Below are 21,863 nucleotides of genomic sequence, written 5' to 3' on the forward strand. Positions count from 1 at the left end.
TATCCAGGCATCTGTGAACTTCCTTGTGTCGATCGATCGTATGCACCTCAGGTGGATAGAATCAACAAGGCAGGCGAACAAGATAAGAGAGTCGCTCCTGATTTGTCCCTTGTCAACTTGGATCAGCAACCGCCATGCACGTCGAGATCAGACTGATCAAAAACCTCGCAGAGGATTGAAAATTGAGGAGTATGATTCGTTTGATGATGAGACAGTTCTTGCTTTTGCTGCGATAAACCCTACCCTAACCAAGAGGGTTTTCAATGTGGACTTAAGGTGGATGTTTCCTATTTTAATGGCAATTTGAGCATCGTTGACTTCCTCAGCTGGCTTCGCAAGCAAGATTGATAGTATATTCTTTGACTACATGAAAGTTCCTGAGCACCACCAAGTCAAGTTAGCGGTCTATATATAAATTAAAAACGGAGCGTCTATGCAGGAATTGAGAGTCAACATGGCATCAAAAATTACGCATTCATAGAGAAAGTTCAAACTTATTTTCCTTTCCTTCCCTTTACTTTTTTTTTTATTTTAATTTTTTGGAAATTTTGCTCATGGATATCTGTTATACATTCTCACCCAGATGGCAAAACCGTACAAAAGCAGAAAATGAAGGCAAACGACCTCTCTTCCATCAAATTATCGTTTCGAGAAAGAAAAAAAAAAAAAAAAGACCTCTCTTTCATCGCCATTAATACGCTCCAAACCTCATTAAATATATTCATAATCATCCTTCTGCCAGCAGCCTGCTGTACCCATAGTCGATGGGCCAAACCTTTTACCGCTGTTAAATTCTGGAATTTTCCATTTCTTTTAGCTTAGTTTGGAAGATCGGTTTTGATAAGAAAAGAAAGGAAAGGGGAACAAAAACTTTCTTTCTCCGTTCTATAACCTAATCTAGCCTAGTTTAAGCGGAAGAAAAGGGGATTCGATGTGAGTACAGACTCCATCGATGAAGGTCAATTAAGACCGCCATAAATTGTGGCAAATTTGTGAGAGGCAGAAATTGAACCCCTGACCTCCAGCATCACCTTTAATGGTGATGACCACCGGACCAAATGGCCAGTGGCACTTGGATGGATGTTATGTTGCTGCCATAGTTGTTATACTTTTCCGCTCAAATGTGGCCGAAAAGTAAAGAAAAGTTGAGAAAGCCTAATAAATTTTTTTAAAATATCCACTTTATCTTCAAATATGTATTAAATAAATTTTTATTGACATATACCTAAATCATCCCATTTGTCACCTAAACTCTCAAACAACATTAAATTCTCTTTCCTTCTTTTCTCTTCCTTTCTTTTCTTTCTTGACTCGACACTTCTCTTCTTTTCCTTCCTATTCTAAACTCCCAACCCAGCTATTAGGATTGGGTATTATTTTATGCAAGTGTAACATCCCTTTCAGTTTCTCGGCAGTATTCGTCCGCTCCTTTGAAATTTCAGAATAACACGACGGTCTCTCAATTCTCATACCGCTTTCCTTTAAAACCCCAGTCTTTCTCCGCTTCTTTCTGGTTTCTGGTTTCCCTGCTCTTTTGTAAGATTGAATTGCAACTTTTTCTTCCTCTGATTCTCGAAGGGCTTTTCGTTTGTCATAATAGTCAGATTGCCCGTGTAAGTTTCTTCTTGCATACTGGCACATGTCTAGCTTTTTGTACGCGTAAAATACACGTAAAACCAAGTCAAAGTCTATTTTTTTTTGGCTGAGAACTCAGTTGTTTTATGTTTCTTTTTGATTCAGTTTGGGGTAGCCCCAAAAGAACATAATCATGGTGGGTTTTGGGCTGTTGACGGTTGGTTTAATTGACATTGCTGGGCATGCCACTTTAACCAAAGAGCAGCACTGGCTATTGTCTGTGTTTTTGGGCATCGTTATGTGCAAAATTGTGAGTTTAACTTTTGTTACTTGATTTTCCTTGCCGAATTATTTATAATTTTGTTGTGTCTCAGCCTTTTAACCCGAGGAAGAAGAGAATTTGATCATTGTGGTGTACGGTAGCTTTGATACTAACTTGATTTTGATAAACTGGTTTCGGCCAGTCTTGGGATGTTTTATTTTGCTGTTTTTTTTCCCCTCTAGGATAAGGTGGTTTTTGTGTTTTCTTGTATGGTAGTTATTGCAGTGTCATTGAGTATTATTGATTAAAAAGGTTGAGGAATTTTGTAAAGAATTCTTGATCAACTGATCAAGAATTTTGTTGTGTCTCAGCCTTTTAACCCGAGGAAGAAGAGAATTTGATCATTGTGGTGTACGGTAGCTTTGATACTAACTTGATTTTGATAAACTGGTTTCGGCCAGTCTTGGGATGTTTTATTTTGCTGTTTTTTTTCCCCTCTAGGATAAGGTGGTTTTTGTGTTTTCTTGTATGGTAGTTATTGCAGTGTCATTGAGTATTATTGATTAAAAAGGTTGAGGAATTTTGTAAAGAATTCTTGATCAACTGAAACAACTTTAAAATTTGAAGTTGAGATTGAAATGTGAGGATTATTTGGCATTTTCCCCCAAATATTACCCCCTTAAAAAAATAAAAATTTAAGGTGAAAAAAAAGAAAAAAGAAATATGACAATTGAAGCAAAACTTGCACTTTTTGCCTTGTATTGCGGCTGGCCATGGTGATGCTGTTTAAAGAGCTCCAATTTTGTTGTTGAAGGTTTATGACTTAACAGGTGTGGTTAGCTCTGTGTTCTTTAGTGGATATGCTAAACTCGACAAGAAAGGGAAACTTGAATGGAACAATCGGTGATTCTTTCCCTCTATTTTCTTCTTCTTTTTTGCAACATTAAATGTTTCACGGAGACAGAGTTTTACAGTGGATGTGAAACGTAGTTCACATTGTTGCTGTTTGCTGTACATATAATGGTACTTTGTTTTTCAGGGGCTTCTCCACTTTCCATGCAATTGTTGTTGCTGCTGCTTCTTTGCATCTCTTGATTGCATCAGATCTTTTTGATGCGGCTTCGCAGGATGAGTTGATTGTTAACAGAAAATCACCTTTGTCAGATACAATACTTGGAGTAAGTTGCTGCACAGAGCTTAATGTTCCTTCAGCATGTCGATAATAATTCATCCATACATGCATTCATCTGATTTTTATTGTCAGAAAACCATGGTGACTATGTGCTTTACTTTGTCATGGCAAACAACTGTCCACATGTTCTGTTTATTAGATTATTTGGGGATTATGGGACATCCTTGTCATGCAATATTGCACTGACCTTCATGGTCGATCAGACTCTCATTGTTGCTCTTTCACATTCAAGAAGGCAGTTCATAAGAGTGAATTATTCGCCATTACATGTAACCAGCGGTCATCAAGCATTCCCTGTCATCCTTGTATGTACTGAAGAGGATACTAGGTCACCTGCCTTCTGTTTTTGCCAACGTGATTACCATTGTCATATGCTATACTTCTGCACAGTCATCTGTTATACATATTTTCAAGTTATATTAATTGTTTCATTTGATGATCAACAGATCTCCATCGGTTACTTTCTGTCAGACTTGGCAATGATCATTTATCACTTTCCGGTCTTAGGTGGTATGGAGTATGTAAGTAGAACTGGATAATGATGAATTTCTTATTTCTGTTTGTATGAACGCTGAGTGTTGACTTGTGTTGCACTTCTGAAGTGGAAGTGCAAACACATTGGCATCCTACTTTCTGATATCTCCTGCTGTGCAACAATTTCAGTGTTATGGCTGCTTGGTCTTTCATACTGTTGTTTTTCAAGAATCAGTTGGGATATGAGTCAGACATGCTTATGTGTTTACGGTTTAGGTTTTGCACCACGGACTTTCTGTGTTTTCAATCATTCAATCCCTTTTAAGTGGCCAAGGGCTGATTTACATACTGATGGTCCTCTTCACGGAGATCACCACTCCCTTTGTCAACTTGAGATGGTAAACTATCATCAAGATTTCCCTCAAAAAGCATAGAAAGCCAAAATTTTGGTGGGATTTTATAATTTAGAAAAATGTCATCGTGCTTGCAGGTATCTGGATACCGCTGGTCAGAAGGATTCTAAGCTATATGTTTGCAATGGGTTGGCTTTGTTCTTAGGTTGGCTGGTAATGTTCAAAAAAACATACTTACCATTTTATTTGTCCTTTTTAAGCATCACTGTTTCTCACAATAAGACTTCTGATGCTTCAGGTTGCAAGAATTCTTTTGTTCATGTACTTTTTCGTCCATTTGTTTTCCCATTTTGATCAGGTCAGTTGATATTCATCAATCTGTTGACACATTAAAGAAGCTCCTTCTGCTTACTAGTTGATATTGCAATTATGTCAGATTAGAAATTTGAAGAATATTGACATTTCAGTAATATGACGTGCAATGTTGCTAGAAATAGTATTTGAATGGCTATCGATCTGTATCTTAGTTTTAGCTTGAAGCAGTATGAGCGTTATATTTTTTCTCTTCTTGTATGGTGTACGCTGTTGAAACAATTGAATGTCCTGCTCTGTTTCGCAGCTGGTTACCAGATATAATATGCAGATATGTCCTTCACTTCAGTTCTTTCAAATCTTTTCAGGTTAAGGAAGTGTATACTCTGGGATTTTACAGCTTGCTAACAGTACCTCCTGTGCTTGCAATGATGAATGCATTCTGGTTTTTGAAGATAGCCAGAGGTTTGATAAAGACTTTGACAAGGGCACGATACCGCAAGTAGTATGGCTGCTAGATTGGTGCTTGTGCAGGTGAATATCATCTCAGTTTATTAAAACTGTAGCTGGATCACAGGTCTTGTGTTTTAGGCATAAGTGGATTTTGCTAGAGTTCCATGTTGCATCCTTATAGTAACCCAGTTAGCCAGCTTAAGGTTCAGAGTAAAATGGTGCATATTTATTGATGTCTAAGCCGGCATAACCTCGAGGGTCAGAATGCAGTACTTTGTTGCTTCTTGGGTTCTGATGAAGCAATTAATGCCATGAGCAGCACTAGGATTCAATTACGTCTCAGATTAGTGATTCCTTTATTCGTTTTTGATGAATAGAAAAGGGGTTTTTGATTTTTTTGTGAAGAGTGGGGAGGATGACGTGCTTTGGATGTTCTATCAACTGAGAGAGGTTGGTAGGCTCTCCCTGCTTAACGGCTCGTCTAAACAAGTAATAACACTCTATGAGCAGGGATGCAGTATATAGCATTCATCCACGTCTTCAACAATGGTAAGAAATGATTTCACAGTAGTGTAAAAGGTTGAAACATTTTCTTATGATCCATGCTACTGCATCGTTGTTTTGCATCTTTCTGACCGACCACCCACGATGGTAGTAATCGCTACACGCTTTCTTGCGATTTTGACTGCAGCAAATCTGACGATTAATTCAATTATGGAATCCAAACAGACTTGAAAGACAAAAACAGTTGTGACTGCGTGTTAACATCCTGCCCTGACAGAAATTTCTTTCTTCCATCGAACCCCTTTTTGGATTTTCCTTAATAAAATGGTTCGCAGTGTCCTCTGCCGCCCCTTCCTTCTGTCCAAACACCAAATAAGCCGGCTACTATTATCAGAGACGCCACCCTGTGGAGTGGATTAAGAAGGTGGAAGTGGACAGCTGAGAAAAATTAATTTCAAGTCTGCGACATCACCTGCCTTTCTTGAACTTCAAACTTGGGCCAATTCAGAACAGTTAGTGGGTAGAAAAAGGAAACCCCCCCAAAAACACCTTATTTAATGCATTCATGATGGCATCCCCCTAATGCATTCTTTATGTTGTCTACTGTATTAATTTTCTTTAGAATACTTGAAATGGTATACGTCTTTGTCTTTCTTTTTTCCCCGTTAATATATATATATATATATATATAAAGCAAAAAGTTGGAATGTCATTGGTTCAGGCTCTTTTCGGCTGATAATATAGACCACTCTTGTGGCTCTTATTCTTCTTCAAATTCAGACGGATGCGTTGTGCACTTGTCTGGTCCGGTGATAGTTCTGTCCTCATCGATCCCCGTAGGTTCAATTGAGTCTCCTCCTAGTTAGAGTAGGAGTAGAAGTAGGGATGAAAATTAACAAAAAAAAAAAAAAATTCAAAAGACCGGGGGAAAGCCTTTAACCTCAAATGCGATTCGGATTAATTCATCCAAATAGTTAAAAGCAACCCTTGTCGATGATGCGTTTAGTGTCGCTGCTTTGACCGGCGGTATGTTCAGGTTACACCATCATCATAATAATGTCCAAAAATGAATAATAGGAGAATATTGCCCTGTCATACTGGCCTGTGTGTAAATTTTTTTTTTTTTTTTTTTTTGGGAATTACTTACATGCAATTCCTTTTCTTGTTTTTTTCCTCGCAAGTGCGTCATGATTTGGGCTCTTGAATTCCACAACAAATTCCTGTAACCGAAAAAAAAAAACGAAAAGAAAAAAAAAAGAAAGAAAAGTAGATAGTCATCCTCAACAAAGATGTGGAAAGATCATAGAAGTGAAGGTAGGATATATTATATTAGGTATTTTATCACACCCTAATCGTTACTTGCAATTTCAATTGTGAGTGAGTTTTGAGTTTTGGGAAGAAACTAAAAGGAATGTAAATGTAGAGAAAAAGATGTTATAAGATAGCAAAATTTTCTAAATAATAATATTTTACTTGCATCATAAATATATTTTTTAATTCACACGGATCACTTTTTTTCGGCGGTTGTGAGAGCCATTCATCCATCCATTGCTCCATCCCTTGTCCACAGCCCAAACTACTCGCAACTCGACTCGCTCTCTTCTGACTTAAATCTTACTCACTCCGCTCAGGTCTCTGTTGTATTTCTTTCCTTTCATTTTTTCTCAGTTTTGGATCTTAACAGTTCTGCACAATTATTAATTATTAGTAGCAGTAGTAATACTTGGTCACTAACGCGAGACACCCCCAGTTACCGTTTAAACGGTCTTTTTTTTAAAAAAAAAAAATAATAATAATAATAATAACCGTCCTCCGTCATTCTCGAAATTTTAATCATGGATGGGTCCTTGAGATCCATTCCCACCACTGCCCGTTACTGCCACTAACTCCTCTTTCCACCCCCACCCCCGCGCTCCATCACTTTGTCTTCTTCACATCTTCTTCTTCATTATCGGCCATGTTTCCATACCTCCATCGCCATCATTCATCATAGCAGTATTAACACCCGACACGCTATACCTATTGATTAACTGATACGTCAAAAAGGAAATATAAAGATTAAAGTAGTTGTAAAGCAATACACACGAATGTGGAGGTGGACTTCTTATAACTTGTTGAAACAGGGCATAGCGGCGGCGGCTACGCGACCGGGAGGAGGAGGAGGGGTACAATCAGTGTTACGGGGTGGTCGGAGCTGCTTAAGGCCGCGTTTGGATGGCTGTTTTTGTCGTGGGTCTAGAGTGATTGGCTCTTCTTTTTACTCTGCTTCTACTTTTCCTCCTGTGGTCGGTGGTAGCGGCGCCGGCGGAGGAAGGGATGGGGATGATGATGATGAGAATGGGAAGAAGGATAATAACGTCAATGGAGGAGAGAAGATATCGTGTGCGGAGGCGAAGAGGCTGATGAGGCTGGTGAATGTGGAGGCCTTGAAGATGCAGCTTGGGATGGAGAACAAGGAGTTTATTGATTACAAGGACCTTCTTCAGGCTTGCCAGACTATGGGGGTCGCCAAATCCCCCCATGAGGCCGTCGCTTTTGTCGATGTTCTTGATGAGGCCGGCGTCGTTTTGCTCTTCCGAAATAAAGTCTACCTCCATCCCGACAAGGTACTAATTTCCCTTCCCTTCCCTTCCCTTCAAAAAACCACCCGGACCCGTCCCTCTCTGTCTCTCTTGTTTTTTTCATTTCACCCATTTTAATTACTATAAAAATTGTCCTACATTGTTTTGGGTATGAGTTTTTTTTTTTTAAGACAAAGAAGGGGTTTTTGGAGATTATGGATTTGATTTGAAATTGTGTTTGTGCGGGGCTCAAACTCAATTCAAAGGTACCTTTCTCCTTAGATGTAGTAGTCACGGCATAATAATTACTCAGTTCTCCCTTTTTTTTTTCCCCCTGTTTATGGGCTTCCCAGTGCAAGGAAAATTGTTTCGTTCCTTGATTTTTGGAAGATGTAGTTCAACGGGAAAGGGGGAAAAAAAAAACAGAGATCCGGATTCAACATTTGTTATCCCCAAAACAAAAAAAGGGCTATACCTATCTTTACTCGCCAGAAATTTTAGTTTAGACAATCTGCTCTCCTTATCAGGAGCAACTTTAGTTGAAGAGAAGAAGCAGAGACAGGATACCACCATTGAACTCATCCGAGAACGAGTTATGTTTTTCATTGATAGGTCTGTTGCTTTTGTTGTGCCAGAGAGGATACATTGACCTTGAATGCTATAGCAGCTTCATACGTTGAAAGTCTGTTTGAATAACTGTTTATACTTGTGTTCCGACTTGGTCTATTTCACTGCTGCACGTGAACTCTTTCATAATTGATACTTAGGTATCGCATCCAATGGTGTTTGTTCTTTTGTGTTCAGGTGGTCGATTTGGTCAGAAAAGCAGTGCCACTCGCACTCTTGCCTGAAGATGACCCCTGCAAGGATGAGATGAACAAGATGCAGGAGAAGAAGGAGGAAATTGATAGGCTTGCACATAGGCAAGTCCGCTGCATTTTGTGGACTGGGTTGGGGCTTGCTGTGATACAAGTCGGGTTTTTCTTTCGCCTAACCTTCTGGGAATTCTCATGGGATGTCATGGAGCCAATTGCATTTTTCACTACTACGACAGGGATTGTCATTGGTTATGCTTACTTCCTTTTCACTTCAAGAGACCCAACTTACCAAGATTTTATGCAAAGACTTTTTCTCTCAAGGCGGAGGAAACTCTTCAGAAAATATGGTTTTGATATTGAGAAGTTCAAGGAGTTGCAGAAGAAATGCAAATCTCCATTGGATGTCCCTACTGCTGCCAGACATCGTATGGCCTTGCATACAGAGCATGATGATGATCTTCTGCATGGCCATTAACTCACTAATGTCAACTTGTTTCCCTCTGACTCCGTTTTTACTGTTGAGGCATTTACTTACAGATGTTTGTCTTTCTGAACCAAGGAACAACCCCTCTTGTTTCTTTTGAGGTGGTACACTCGTACTGACTGGCTTCCTTGGCCAATTTTTATACTTAGAAGATATATTTACTAAAAATTCTTTAATACAAGTTACTGAAATTCTTCTTTGCATATAGACCAGCAAGTTAACACGGAATCTTTGATTTCCTTGCTCTTCTAATTCTTCTCCGTATATTGAAATGCTGATTATGTTGGAAAATTGATGCTACTATGGAATTAGCTGTTGTGATTCAGCCTTGACATGTACTTCTGTACTGGCCGGACTCGTGAAATTATGAACAGGTAAGGGCCTTGACCTTAATGCATTTGACTAACAGAATGATACCCTGTTGCTTTTGGTTCTAAAACTACTTTTCAGATGCAAAAAGCTCAGATGTTTAGTTTGCATGTGTTGCTCATAAGGTCTGGCAGCTTCAGCCCAGGTTTTTTTTTTTTTGGGGTCTTTTAGAATCACTAGGTCATTGATTGTTTTACGTCAACGTTACAGCCACTTATGCAGACCAAATGGCTATCCATTTCTTGAAAAATGGATGGAGATATATATTGGACCTAATACGGTTTTGAATACCAAAAAATGGAAAGAAATTTGCAATGATCCTCTCTTCCAAGTCTCTTGTTACTGCGCATTCTTTGTGCGTGTCCGATGGGATTGGTGCAATCGTTGTGATCAGGTTATAAGGACCTGTCTTTGCATTCTTAACTCAGTTCAACTGGGAGCTGACGAAAAATCATTTCACATTTGAGAACTGGTGCTTCAGAGCTTGAAATGATGCGCAAATGCTACCAATCTCCCTTCTAGTGTCATGATTGACAGTCTTGGACATCACGGTGGCCTAACTGATTTCAGCTTGAGGATCAGTCCACCAATGTGATACAGAATGATTCACAACATAAAACTGGGGTAAAGTACGAGTGGATCCAAGAAATAGCATCTACGATTCTCTCCCACATTTTCCCATATCAAGATTCATATCCACGCAAATTATTCGGACAGTTTCCACTAGCTTTGCAGGAGTCTTATCACTTGAAGCCATTGCAGCATTCCGTCGAAGTACTTAGTCGATATTAAATTGGCTCTTCAGCTGGGGGAAGTGGAAACTATTTACGATCTTGTTCTCCATGTCACTGCTGTACTTGGTAAGTTTGAGAATGTGCTAATACTGGCAAGGCATCGAAGAAGATGGACCAGGAATTTAAGCTCCAATCCACATTGGTTATTAATTTTTTTTTTAATCCAACTCAAATCCAAGGCCTTCTCATGTCAGGTGACACTGTCCAAGGAAGCCACCCGAAGATGACAACCACAATCATCCACAATTAATGGCAAGTTTGGTGGGAGGTCAACCTTGACCTTCCACCTTCCCAAGGCTGATAAGTCTTGGGGATTGGCTGTCAGGTGCAACTAATTGACATTAAAACAGTCCTTGAAAGTGTAGCGCTATAACTGTTGGCGAGAGAGCATTCATGGCAGTTCTTACAGGACAGGATAAACAGAATAAAGTTCAGTACATTTTGAGTTTTTCAGGTAACGTTGGACTCGTTCTCTTTCAAATTCTTGCGGTGGTATAGTTACACTAAGCTAGCAATCGCAGAAACGGATGATTCTTTGGTAAGTAAACCATCGGGCACTGACTCCCTTTGGTCGGAAGTACATCCTTGGGCCACATGAATGGTCAACTTCTGCCTCGAAATAATTTCATTCTTCAAGACGAATCCTCACTAACAAGCGAAACGCCCCAAAGCAACATGCACATATACGAAATTGCACATGTCGTATTCATCGTTACATAAATTGTATCACTCCGCCAAAAAAGATGTACATTTTTTGTATCTTGCATCCTTACCTCCCTATTTCCCCAAGAACTTGGATATATGAATGATGGGAAAGATGAAGACGCAGAGATTTGCTATCCAATATGTCACCAACTATAAATATGTGTTACTCTACAATCTACATGAGCATATACAGATCATTCTTTTTAAATATCAAAAATTCACCTTCTAGGCTGTTTAGCAGATCAATCACAGATGACTCCGTTGATCCATTGAAGTGCCCCAAGATATCAGAAAGTGGTACCTGCATATTCCGAGACTAATATTCTTTAAAAATTATTTTCTTAGTAATGAACAAGATAAAGGGATATTACACCTTAACAGATTTACAACGTACCCCATGATCAAACTTCCCAAGCCAGCGTATAATTGAAGTCTCGGTTGCTTCTACCATAACTTCAGCCGGTACGTCCAAGGCATCAATCTTTTGGCGTTTCCTTGTAAGAGGTGGATCATTTGAAGAATCTACAGATTCTTCCATGCTTCTGCTCTGTATAGAGCTGTCAGAAATTGCATCTTCATTCCTTAACCCAGCCGAGTCACGGACTCCATTAACAAATTGAAAATTCTCAAATTGTTCTTCCTTTTGATGCGAGAGGTTAGTTCTTTCTGACAATAATGGTTTCCCATTCAAATGTTCATCCTCCTTGCAGTCATGCTGATTAATGGATTCAATTTCGCTCATGCCAAGTCCTAATTCTTGCATTGTCAAGCATGTCTTGATTTGGGAATAAGTTACCTGTAAAAATGTTTGTTAGTTCAGCATAATCATAATGGTGAACAGAAGTGTTGAATTTGAGGCAGTTCATCTTGACTGAGCCATAGGCTCCAAATTTTATCATGTCTTCAAAGTTAATGATGCTCATCCAATAATCACCTCTTCTGCTAATTCATTTTTTATGGGCTTTAACTTCTCTTTTCCAACTTTTAGGACAGCTTGCTGAATGCTCTTGTACACCTCTTGTGTCAACCCAATCTCTCGAGAGAATCTAAGCCAGTCAATTACACATCCCTCTCTTGCAGCTTCAAGAATATACTCAGCAACAGTCTGCTCCTTAATTGGAGCCGATCTTCCTGGGAAATTCTACGAAGCATGAAAATGCATATAGTTAAGGGAGGCTTGGGAACGAAGAAAGGGGATTCAAGAAAACAATTTAGAACTTACTGCAATTTTCTGGATTGTAAGGCCATCTTCTTGCCACTTTCTCCAGGCTTCAGACTTCGCTGGTGCCAGGTTTGCCGCTTTTGGTACTTTAAGAACCTCCTTTGGAGCGGGAGGTTGAGAGTTTGGAAGCCCATCCAAGGTAATGTTAAGTTCTTGAGAGAGCTGTTGGATCCTTTGAAGAAAATGATCACCATGAACTTTCATTAAGTGCTGCATTATCATTGCAGCTTCAAAGTTAGATAGAGGTCACAAACACAAATATTCGTGCAACCCAAGACAGTTCTACACGTTGAAATATAAGCAATCTCCAGTAATGACAAGCTTATGCTAAACGTCATTGTTTCTATTCTACCAAGTATTGTGGATTAAAGACAAGCAACGGTGGATGTTGCAAACCAGGGAGAGGTAGCAAACTAGCAAACATTAAAACCAAGTACATTTGGTTGGAAATGAAACCCAAAGTATATGCCGGACGATCTTAGAATGGAGGGAGCAATCCTCCCAGCTAGAACCTGACACATTCACAGAAGCAGCAACCAGCTGGATATTGGGTGGAATAACAAATATAGACAGATAACACATAAGTGGCTCAATTAGTGTCACTTCCTTCTAACATAAAAGGAAAGCTATAGCACCAGGAAATGAATAACATCCAAAAACTGAATCAACAATTTAACCTAGCAGAAAGTAGCTAAAGATTACTCCACAAGGTTCAGATGTTTGTAGAAGTGAAATGTAGTCCCTGCTAAGTTGGTCAGACACAGAACCCTCAGTTCGAGTAAAACAAGATCTATTTTTTTTTTGGGGGCAAGAAATAAGATCTATAAATAAGAGAACTAAATTCCTGTGAATGAGTGCATTAGAGCATAGGATTCTAAGTGGTTAGACGGATACAACAGAATGGAGATAGCATGTTGTGAACCATATGCTCTGACTACCTGGTTTACTCCATCTATATTAGCTAGTCTTGCTCTGGTTGATGGCCTTGTCAATGCTATCCTCCTTAGTGTTTCATCACCACAAATTGCATATCTGCAACCTCCAAACAAAATAGGAGACAGAAGTATCTCAAATGAGTTCTTTAGTTGGAGATTCTTTCTAAAGGAACATACTATCACATAAATGGTAATTACAACATATCAGAATGGCTATAGGAATACTATCTAGAACAAGGACTTACGGAGCAGTTCCACTGACTCTTGCAAGTTTCAGTCTCTCTTCCAAAAGCAGTTTATAAAGTTGTGCTTCAGCCTAAAATTAAAAATAATTAAAGCATGTTAAGTAGAATCGTTGCTGCAAGTAGCCACCAAGGACAATAATATAAGCTGACATATCTTATTTATGGTACCAAGACCACATTCCCCAATAGAAATTTAAAACCAGTTCAGTTGGTTGAGTTCTAAATGCAGCATCTATTCAGTTAGAGTCAATTGATACAAATGGCATATCATGCAGGAAAGGGAACTGTCAGATGGAGTGATTTTAGTCAATCCACTATACTAACTTTACCAACCTGAGACATTCCTTCAAATCCTGCCGATATCAGACCACCAAAGTCTCTAGCTTCATCAGTTGGATATTTGTTTTCCACATCACCGATCATTTCAGAAGTGACTGCCACATATAATGGTGGTTGATAATCTGGTCTGCATGAGCTCAGAAACTGAAGCCCTTTGGGACCCACACTGGTGCATGGAACAAAAGAGAAAAATGAGAAACATGTATTAGGAAGATAACTTGTTGAATGCAAACCACTATATGCCAAGTTTGACAGCAGATGTAAAACTTAGTAAGACCAAAGCTGCAAAAGGATAAAGAGGATACAAAATTGTCTAAAATTCATGCGTGAACTTAAGAGTAATAGAGGAGAAGAAATTAACCTTATACTTCTGTACACATCCGCATACTTCTCAACCAAATAACCTATACCAAATAGGAAAATGTAGTCAGTCAGGAACTGCAAATGGATAGTTCAGGACACAAATTAAAACGACACACTGTTGATGCATGGTGACATGAAATTGTCAAAAGTAAAAACATTATATGCCAAAGATTTATCTTTTTCTGTTTATTTTATTTCCTTATTCCCTCTACACTTCTTGCATTGTCGCTCCAATTGCCTTTTCTTCCTTAATTATTTCTTTGACCATATGCTGACCAGGTAAGTGAATAGTTAGTGTCTGATGAAAAGCTCTCACGTTAGACATTGAGTAAGTACCAACTCTAGAATGTAAAAAAAAAACAGGACCTACTGATGGTTAGAATGCTACAAAAAGTCTCATGATCCTAAAAAGTGACCTTAAAATGCCATATTCCATTAAAAGGTTAATGGTTGTCCAGAAAGAAACACCTTGGTCTAGTTCGAGCTGAGTTATAATCGGCAGTGAATCCAATCACTACCATAATTCCATTTCAATGTTACAATATTAGGTGCTTCAGTACTTTCCTATGAAATTAAATTGAGCTTATATTGTATCCATCATGAGTCAACCTTTCATGGGAGAAATATTTTCCCCTTCAACTTAACTTTGGTAGATCAGACAAGTCTTCGTGTGCTGTGACCTTGGTTGATAACAAAATGCTATATTTATCTCGCAGAAGTCATCATCAAATTCGCACTTCATCCAGTACATGAAAACTAATAAAAATAGCCAAAATAAACTGAACCCCACATACCTCAAAAAGTGCTTGGGTTTTTGGTGCATCCATGCAACTTATATATATGTACACACACACACACACACATATATTTGTCTCAACGGCCTAATGAGTCTAATGATAACTGGTGTGGTGTAGTTGCTTATACATACCTTTTACAATCAACTGATTCGCAAGAAACTTCCACCAGTTCGCTGTCATCTCTTTCCCAAGGCCATGAAATGGAAGCTTATCAAATTGAGCATCAAGGATTTTCTTGGACTGTGACCACAAATTAGAAGTATGAGGAACAGGATTCTTTGAGTACCGAGCAATTGTCAAAAACAGAACCAGGTTAAAAGTAACATAATAGAAGTTAATTGACCAAAAGAAAAGAAAAAGCTGATTCGGAAGATCGTGAGATGCATTCACCCAACAAATTTCAGTATGCCAAGTACTGTAGGAGACTAGTTTCATGAATAATTCTTCTCAGCATCAAGAAGTGACTGGATTTTCACAAGCAAAAGGGACGTTTAAAAACTTCAACTGCCAAGTGGACAATTACCAAGAAGATGACTAATGCACAACTTACCTGTGAACCACGAAGAACGTCAACTGGCATATTGAGTCCCCACTGACCCCCACAGGAACGAATGCAGGCCATCAGAAGAAATGCTTCTCTAGACATATCAGTCTCCTTCTTGGAGCTGGTGCAATTATCACAATTTCCTGCAAGTAACAACTATGTAACTACACAAAGATATTTCCCGCTAAATTTGTGATTCAACCTAGAGTTTCTGAAGGGAACTTCACCAGTAGCAACTTTTAGAAATATTTTCCCATGTAGAACTTGGGAGTAGCTTTTTATCCACAAAATACTTATACGGTCTTAAATAATTCCTTATCCTTGTTTTGTCTAATAAGCATACAACTATATCGTTCTCAATCCTAAGAAGAACACATACTCTTTTTAGACTCTTTTGAAGGATATGATTGAAAGACAAAACAAATCACAAAGAAGCCCCTCTTATTTGCTCCCTGCAATCCCAGTCCCTCTAGGGAAAAATATAAAGAATTTCCCTCCAGTTACTTGAGACTGAAGATTTGCTTTCTTGCTTTAAAGGCCTTAGTCAGATCAGAAAGTGAAAGAACTAACTATTATGAAGCATGATTGAATTTTCTTATGCTTTGGACATTAATTGTGCCAAGAACAAAATCTTACATATGAGGAAAAATACAAACCAATTCACATGATGTATAGAATGCAAGAAATAGGAAAGAAAAGTTTCAAGTAATACACAAACCACATTTGTCAAAAGTGCAAATTTGCCCAAAGTAGTCCAATAGAAATTTTCTTCTACAAGTTGTCAAGAAGCAATAATGTTGTGCGGATACAAAAGAGTCCATTATAGCTTTTCTTTGATCTGCCTGCTCAAGCATCAAATAAAGAAATCAAGTGAAAATTTGAGTGCCTTTGGAATCATAATAATAATGAATAAAAAAACAAAAAAATTACCGAGTTTGCTTCTCTACAATAAAAATCAGCTTTTATGAAGTCACTTCTTGTGTAATAAAGCCAGCAGACCGAAGCAACACCATCTCGACCACATCGACCACTCTCCTGATAATAAGATTCTAAACTTTTTGGGCATCCATAATGTATCACATACCTGATATCTGGCTTATCTATACCCATGCCAAAAGCAATAGTAGCAACCATGACATAGTATTCATCCCTGATAAATGACCTGAAGAAGTTGGAAATCAGTGAGCTTCCAGAGTTTCTCACTCAATCAGGTGCTTGGAGGAGTTCAAGCATTAGATGAATAGCGAACATTAGGAGAAAATACCAAAAGTAATGCCAGCTAGATACTTAATAACTTGTTAGTTAGTGGCACACAATTAGAAAACTTAACAGCCAGACAACTTAGGAGCATATAATGTTCAGCTAACCCTGTAAATTTCGAAATAGTTAATAAGAAAAATAATAGACCTGTGAGACTCCTCGCGTGCACAATTAGGCATTTGACCGTGGTAGACCCCAGCTTTAATTCCAACCTTGAGAAGTGACTTAAAGATCTAAGGAATGAGGGGGGAAAACAACACTACTGTTCAGAAAATCAACAAATTTCAGTTATAAGCAATAAACAAGATGTAACAAAAAATGTGATGCTTTAGATCAGATAAACAAGGCAATTGCAGTGGTCTACCCTAACAGATGTAATGTGCTGGAGAAATTACATGTTCAGCATCTTTGACAGTTGTACAGTACACAATTGTTGAGCATGCACTCTCTACATATTTAGATATTTCTTCCACAAGCTCATCAACAAAAGGTGAACCATGGTTGAAAGATTTAACGCCATAAAAGAGATTTTTACGATCAAAAGAGCCAACAGTAACATGAGGATCCCTCATCTTCAAGGAGCTGATGATATCAAGACAGACTCTGGATCACATGACAAAGTGAGTTCATCAAAGCTTCACAAAGTAGCAGATAACAACAGCTATCAGCCAGTAATCATAAAGCTAATTTCAGAAGAAGAAAAAAAATAAAGATCTTAAATAGCAATACACTTACTTCTCTGTAGCAGTTGCAGTTAAGCCAACAAAGGGAACATCTAATAGCATATCACGCAACTTATCCAACTTTTTGTACTCAATCCTGCAGAAAGATAACATTGTACAATCTATCATGAGAGAAGGAATGGAAGATAAAGTTTGACAATGCGATGGAAAACTTGATAGACAAGAAAAGGGTGGAACTACTCAACATATGAAATTCAGTAACAGGTCTCAATGATACAAGGACTAGTAACCTTTCTCTCAATTCAGTAGAAATACTCAATTTAACAAGTACAATAGTTAGAGATAAACACTCACATCCAAGAAACAAGTGAACAGAAGGGTCTTATATTATTCAGCATCTGAAAGTAATAAATGCAATCTTGCATGGCACACATGCAATTTGCCTATGTCATGGTGCAGGCCTGATAAATGAAACTTTGACTTAAGTTTTGACAAGGTAGATCTCGCCGAGTATCAATGTCTTATCCTTTCCAGTTATATATCGAGAAAGTTAATAAATAGACAAAGTAAACTTGTTTTCTTCACAGACAGAAGAGAAGACACCATAATAATCAAATAACAACAAAAGAAAAACTTTAAGTGGAAAAGAGAGAGAATTTGGATTTAAGCCATCATAGATTTTTCAGAAACCTGGGAAGGAGCACAAACAAAAAACTGATGGTAATAAGATACCGACCAGTGTAAGAATTGGTTAGACAGAATATTTTATTCAAAAACTGCCTCAAAACATATAAATTATCTTTATACAGACGAAGGCAAATGCTTCACCCTCATCTCAAAAGACATTAGTGTTGTATCAGTCTACCCAAATCTATACTTTACAATATGCTTAAATTTTGTATTTAGTTGAAACAGCAGTTTGGATCCCTCTCACTAACTCCCGTTTCCCGTTGTGTAGCCAAGTTTGCAAGAATAACCAAACATAAAATTTCAGATGTTGAAAGGGATTACCATTAATTTTTAAAATGGTTAAAGTATGGGTAGCAGCTGAAATAAGTTTACCGGAAATTATGGCCCCACTCTGAAATGCAGTGTGCTTCATCAACAGCCAGAAGACATATCCCTGTTTTCAGCATTCTCGACCAGAAGCTGAAACATCATCATATGTAACTCAGGACAGTAGCAGCAGCAAAATCCGAATGCACTAAAATGATTGGAAAGGTTGGAAAGGACCATTTACCAAAATACTGCAATTTATAATCGAAACTGCAAAAAAAATTGTCCTTTGTACTCATTTTCCGTAAGTATGGAAATCAATTTCTATAAAGTCAACTTTAGCATCATTTTTTAAACACCAGCTTCGGCTTACTTATTCCCTTAGACTAAACGTCTACATTCTTTGTTTCTAAATTCTCACCCTCCTCCTCCATATTCACCCGTCTCTTTTTCTCAGTCCTTCCATTGCCTCTTATAATACTCATCAAAACAGCAGATTCATTGTAAAGACAGATGGATCAATAAAAATTGAACCACTGTGTATGCTTGCATCAACAGGTGCAGTTTTTACCAGACCTGACGCAGCATTTTGATATTGGCTGTAGACAAGGATTGTCATTGAGATATGAATTCGGTTAAAAAAGCGAAAAAAGAACCTGAAATATTTGACAACGGAGATTATGCTAAATCCAGAAACATCAAGGCTTTGTCATTGAAGAGTGGTTCAAACTTCAAAGTTAAATATACCATATAGGAATCCAACGTGTTATTGATTTAGAAAGGTTTTTGGATTGTAACAAGCCTATAAACCAAGCATGAAAGATCAGGAAGCACCAAAACAATGCATCACCGTGTGTACTTCTCCCAGCAGAGAAATTGCAGCAGGAAACTATATCATGTTTTCTTTTAACTCTGAAGTCCATTCTATGAAACTCGACTTTGAAGCCGACGAGCAGATTTACTTCAAGTCAACTTCAAAGTCTGTATTAAGAAAATCAACTTCTCTGATTTCAGGTGAGGCTATGTTTGACCAGAAGTAGATTACCCCAACATTGACTCTAAAGTTGGTTCCTCAAAAATCGACTTCCAGAAAAGAATAAAAAAGACAATATATCTTTTAATTTCGATTTAAAACCAAAATATTGTGGTAATAACCCCGGTTGGATAGTTCGGATAATCTGCCAGTCGTCTGAAATCATAACTGGTAGTCGATGAATAATGTCTGAGCATATTTTTCTGCCTCAAGATTCAAAGTTTACCAAGAAAATAAACCTTGATTAATGTCAACAGGTAAACATTGCGCCTTAACAAATCATCATTACAATCAACTGCATTTGACAGTACGAAATAGCTATACAAGAAGCATCACACATGCATGTCTGAACAAACTTAACAAAGCAGAAGAAAAAGACATCCTTTTTCTGGTTTCAAGTGGGTTATTCTTTTTAAAAGGATACCTATGAACTGAATGTGGGTGTGCTCATCTACCTTTTCATGTCTATTCACAATCCTTCCCCACCTTTTTTTGGTTTAAGTAAAAGTTAAAGAACATATTTCTTACAAACTCAGAAAAAGGAAAACAAGAAAAAATACAAAAATACTCATCAATTAATATGGAAACAGGCAGTGAATGAAGGTAAGGAGGTGTTTGTTGGAACAGAAGCATGTTTACCTCATACGAAAAGATAACAATTGTTTCAAAGCAGCCACAAAAAATGGGAATTAATATCACTGGAGATGTGCTTAAACCAATGAACTTTGTTTAGACCTGAACCTACATTCTTGTTGGGATATTACTCAAATTTTATGTACCTGGAAGGAAGCAAGCAAGCTTTTTCTGGAGTCATATAGAGAATGTCATATTGACCACTCTCAGCAGCGCTTTGTACTCTCGAAGCACTCTGAGCACTAGAAAGATGCTCAGTTTTAATGCCCCTCTCCTTTAATGTCATTACCTATGCATTCAACCAATCCACAACAAACATGTCTCAGTCAAGTTTATCCCTTTTCTAACGTTCAAGCAGAAAGCACAATATGCGAAACGCCACAGACCTGATCTTGCATTAAGGATATAAGAGGGCTAATTACTACAGCAGTCTTTTTGGTGATCAATGGTGGCATTTGATAGCTTCATTACACAATTGAAAAAAATAATCAGACAAAAATAGAATTTCCTAACTAAAAATTTAAAAAAAAAAAGTGAATTGAAATAAAACTACAAAAGCGAAAAATTTTTGTTAACCAAAATATAGGGCAATGATTGAAGTGTACCAGAGTGACTTGCCGCTCCCAGTGGCCATGACCACCAAGCAATCCCTCCCGTCCAATATTTTGTCCACAATTTCTTTCTGATATGGCCGAAATGTTGAAAACCCAAAATATTTCTGCACCCAAAGAGGGAAACTTTGTTAAATTGTAATAAACAAATCAATTTGCCAAGCATAGATTTAGCAACAAACGCCACCTTAAGGACAGACTCCATAGCTTTTTTACGAGCCTTTAGCAGGAAGAGGGGAGGGAAACTGAAGAACGCAGTAGACGAGAGGAAACAATGATGACGCTGTTGAAGGAGATGTTACTTCTACTACTATTTGGTTTGGCTACTACTACTATCGCCTAAATGCTCAGCGTACCTTCCCAGAAAATTTCCCGCCATTTCGATACCCACACCGCATAAACCAATTAGGGAAATTTTAGACTCTTTTGGGCTCCTAAATGTTTTTCTACTTCAGTAAATAAATGGATAATCCAGTTTTTTTTATATAAAATGATTTATAAATAATCTTAAAAATATGCATGATGGTTGTTTGGGAAAGGAAAAGTGGCTTATTCACTCCAACGTTTACACTGACACAGTAGCACACATTTTGTTCCTTGCCTGTTTGTACATTTTTTCAAAGGCACTTTTTGTTTTAAGAAAAGGGAAAGGAAATGGAGAGTTAAAAGATTTTTGATGTTTGGATTGGTTTATGAAGAGGGAAAAAAGAGGATATTGAGGAAAAATTGTTTGGAATACAGAAGAAAAGAAAAGTAAGTTATGGCTTTTTATCAATAATTTTAAAAGTCTAATTTATGAAAAAAATATATGTATTTTAGAAAATTTTAAATTTTTTTATTAATCTCGATTTCCTTTTACTCCGTGCGGAAAGCAAATTGATAAAAAAGAATAATTAAATTTTATCTCTACATCTCCTTTCCTTTCCCTTCCCTCCTTATAAACCAATCCAAGTATCAAAAACCTTTTCTTATTCCACCATTTCCTTTTCTTTCCTTTCCCTCCTAGTTCCTAAAAACAAACAATGCCCAAGTCAAGAGCCGTTTAAGTTAAAACAAACAATTTCCTTGCTTAAATTGACCATCATTTTCGTCATTATCGCCATAATTTCCCCTCTTTTAAATCAGCATTATCCTTATTTCATTTAAAAACCTATTGAATATGAGAATCTACCTTAACAAGGCTTGATCGAACTTCACATTCAACACGTCAAACTCTGGATGGTTACTTTGTCTTGATATCAACTCAGATTACTTGCTGATTTCTATATCATAGACAAAAACAAAAGAATTCTTTGAATGAGCTTCTACTCGAACGCAGGAAATTTGGAGGGCATATATTCTCTGAG

General features: G+C 37.8%; 3 protein-coding genes across 3 annotated transcripts; 2 read left to right on the forward strand and 1 right to left on the reverse strand.

Moving 5' to 3' along the window:
- Window positions 1-1,314: 1,314 nt before the first annotated feature.
- LOC113750255 (transmembrane protein 56-B) lies at window positions 1,315-5,015 on the forward strand. Its single transcript, XM_027294256.1, has 9 exons — window positions 1,315-1,613; window positions 1,741-1,885; window positions 2,652-2,740; window positions 2,877-3,015; window positions 3,476-3,550; window positions 3,780-3,901; window positions 3,994-4,069; window positions 4,155-4,214; window positions 4,537-5,015. Exons 2-9 carry the CDS (start codon window positions 1,769-1,771, stop codon window positions 4,672-4,674), a joined length of 816 nt encoding a protein of 271 aa, XP_027150057.1. The 5' UTR covers window positions 1,315-1,613; window positions 1,741-1,768; the 3' UTR covers window positions 4,675-5,015.
- Window positions 5,016-6,976: 1,961 nt separating this feature from the next.
- On the forward strand, window positions 6,977-9,191 carry LOC113775334 (calcium uniporter protein 6, mitochondrial-like). The gene is made up of 2 exons (XM_027320168.1): window positions 6,977-7,731; window positions 8,491-9,191. The coding sequence occupies exons 1-2, from the start codon at window positions 7,213-7,215 to the stop codon at window positions 8,977-8,979; spliced, it is 1,008 nt and encodes a 335-aa protein (XP_027175969.1). The 5' UTR covers window positions 6,977-7,212; the 3' UTR covers window positions 8,980-9,191.
- A 1,609-nt stretch (window positions 9,192-10,800) lies between these two features.
- On the reverse strand, window positions 10,801-20,787 carry LOC113781413 (ATP-dependent DNA helicase RecQ-like). Its single transcript, XM_027327348.1, has 20 exons — window positions 20,705-20,787; window positions 20,512-20,624; window positions 20,293-20,368; window positions 20,053-20,195; window positions 18,307-18,393; window positions 17,297-17,380; window positions 16,957-17,164; window positions 16,709-16,794; window positions 16,232-16,463; window positions 16,020-16,143; window positions 15,308-15,444; window positions 14,889-14,997; window positions 13,959-14,001; window positions 13,592-13,763; window positions 13,259-13,329; window positions 13,017-13,110; window positions 12,079-12,288; window positions 11,791-11,997; window positions 11,251-11,652; window positions 10,801-11,157 (listed from the first exon to the last, which is right to left on the reverse strand). The coding sequence occupies exons 1-20, from the start codon at window positions 20,720-20,722 to the stop codon at window positions 11,032-11,034; spliced, it is 2,742 nt and encodes a 913-aa protein (XP_027183149.1). The 5' UTR covers window positions 20,723-20,787; the 3' UTR covers window positions 10,801-11,031.
- Window positions 20,788-21,863: the final 1,076 nt, after the last annotated feature.

The sequence above is a fragment of the Coffea eugenioides genome, chromosome 1, assembly GCF_003713205.1.
Source record: "Coffea eugenioides isolate CCC68of chromosome 1, Ceug_1.0, whole genome shotgun sequence".
Taxonomy (NCBI): Eukaryota; Viridiplantae; Streptophyta; class Magnoliopsida; order Gentianales; family Rubiaceae; genus Coffea; species Coffea eugenioides.

Excerpts from the sequence above, each read along its gene's own strand:
- LOC113750255 (XM_027294256.1), top strand. The coding sequence starts at position 1,769 with ATGGTGGGTTTTGGGCTGTTGACGGTTGGTTTAATTGACATTGCTGGG. Across the intron at positions 1,886-2,651 it reads GCATCGTTATGTGCAAAATT|GTTTATGACTTAACAGGTGT; the intron begins GTGAGTTTAACT and ends TTGTTGTTGAAG. Across the intron at positions 4,215-4,536 it reads TGTTTTCCCATTTTGATCAG|GTTAAGGAAGTGTATACTCT; the intron begins GTCAGTTGATAT and ends AAATCTTTTCAG.
- LOC113775334 (XM_027320168.1), top strand. The coding sequence starts at position 7,213 with ATGTGGAGGTGGACTTCTTATAACTTGTTGAAACAGGGCATAGCGGCG. Across the intron at positions 7,732-8,490 it reads TCTACCTCCATCCCGACAAG|GTGGTCGATTTGGTCAGAAA; the intron begins GTACTAATTTCC and ends TTTTGTGTTCAG.
- LOC113781413 (XM_027327348.1), bottom strand. Across the intron at positions 16,144-16,231 it reads ATTGTAGAGAAGCAAACTCG|GCAGATCAAAGAAAAGCTAT; the intron begins GTAATTTTTTTG and ends ATGCTTGAGCAG. Across the intron at positions 13,111-13,258 it reads AGAGTCAGTGGAACTGCTCC|ATATGCAATTTGTGGTGATG; the intron begins GTAAGTCCTTGT and ends TGGAGGTTGCAG.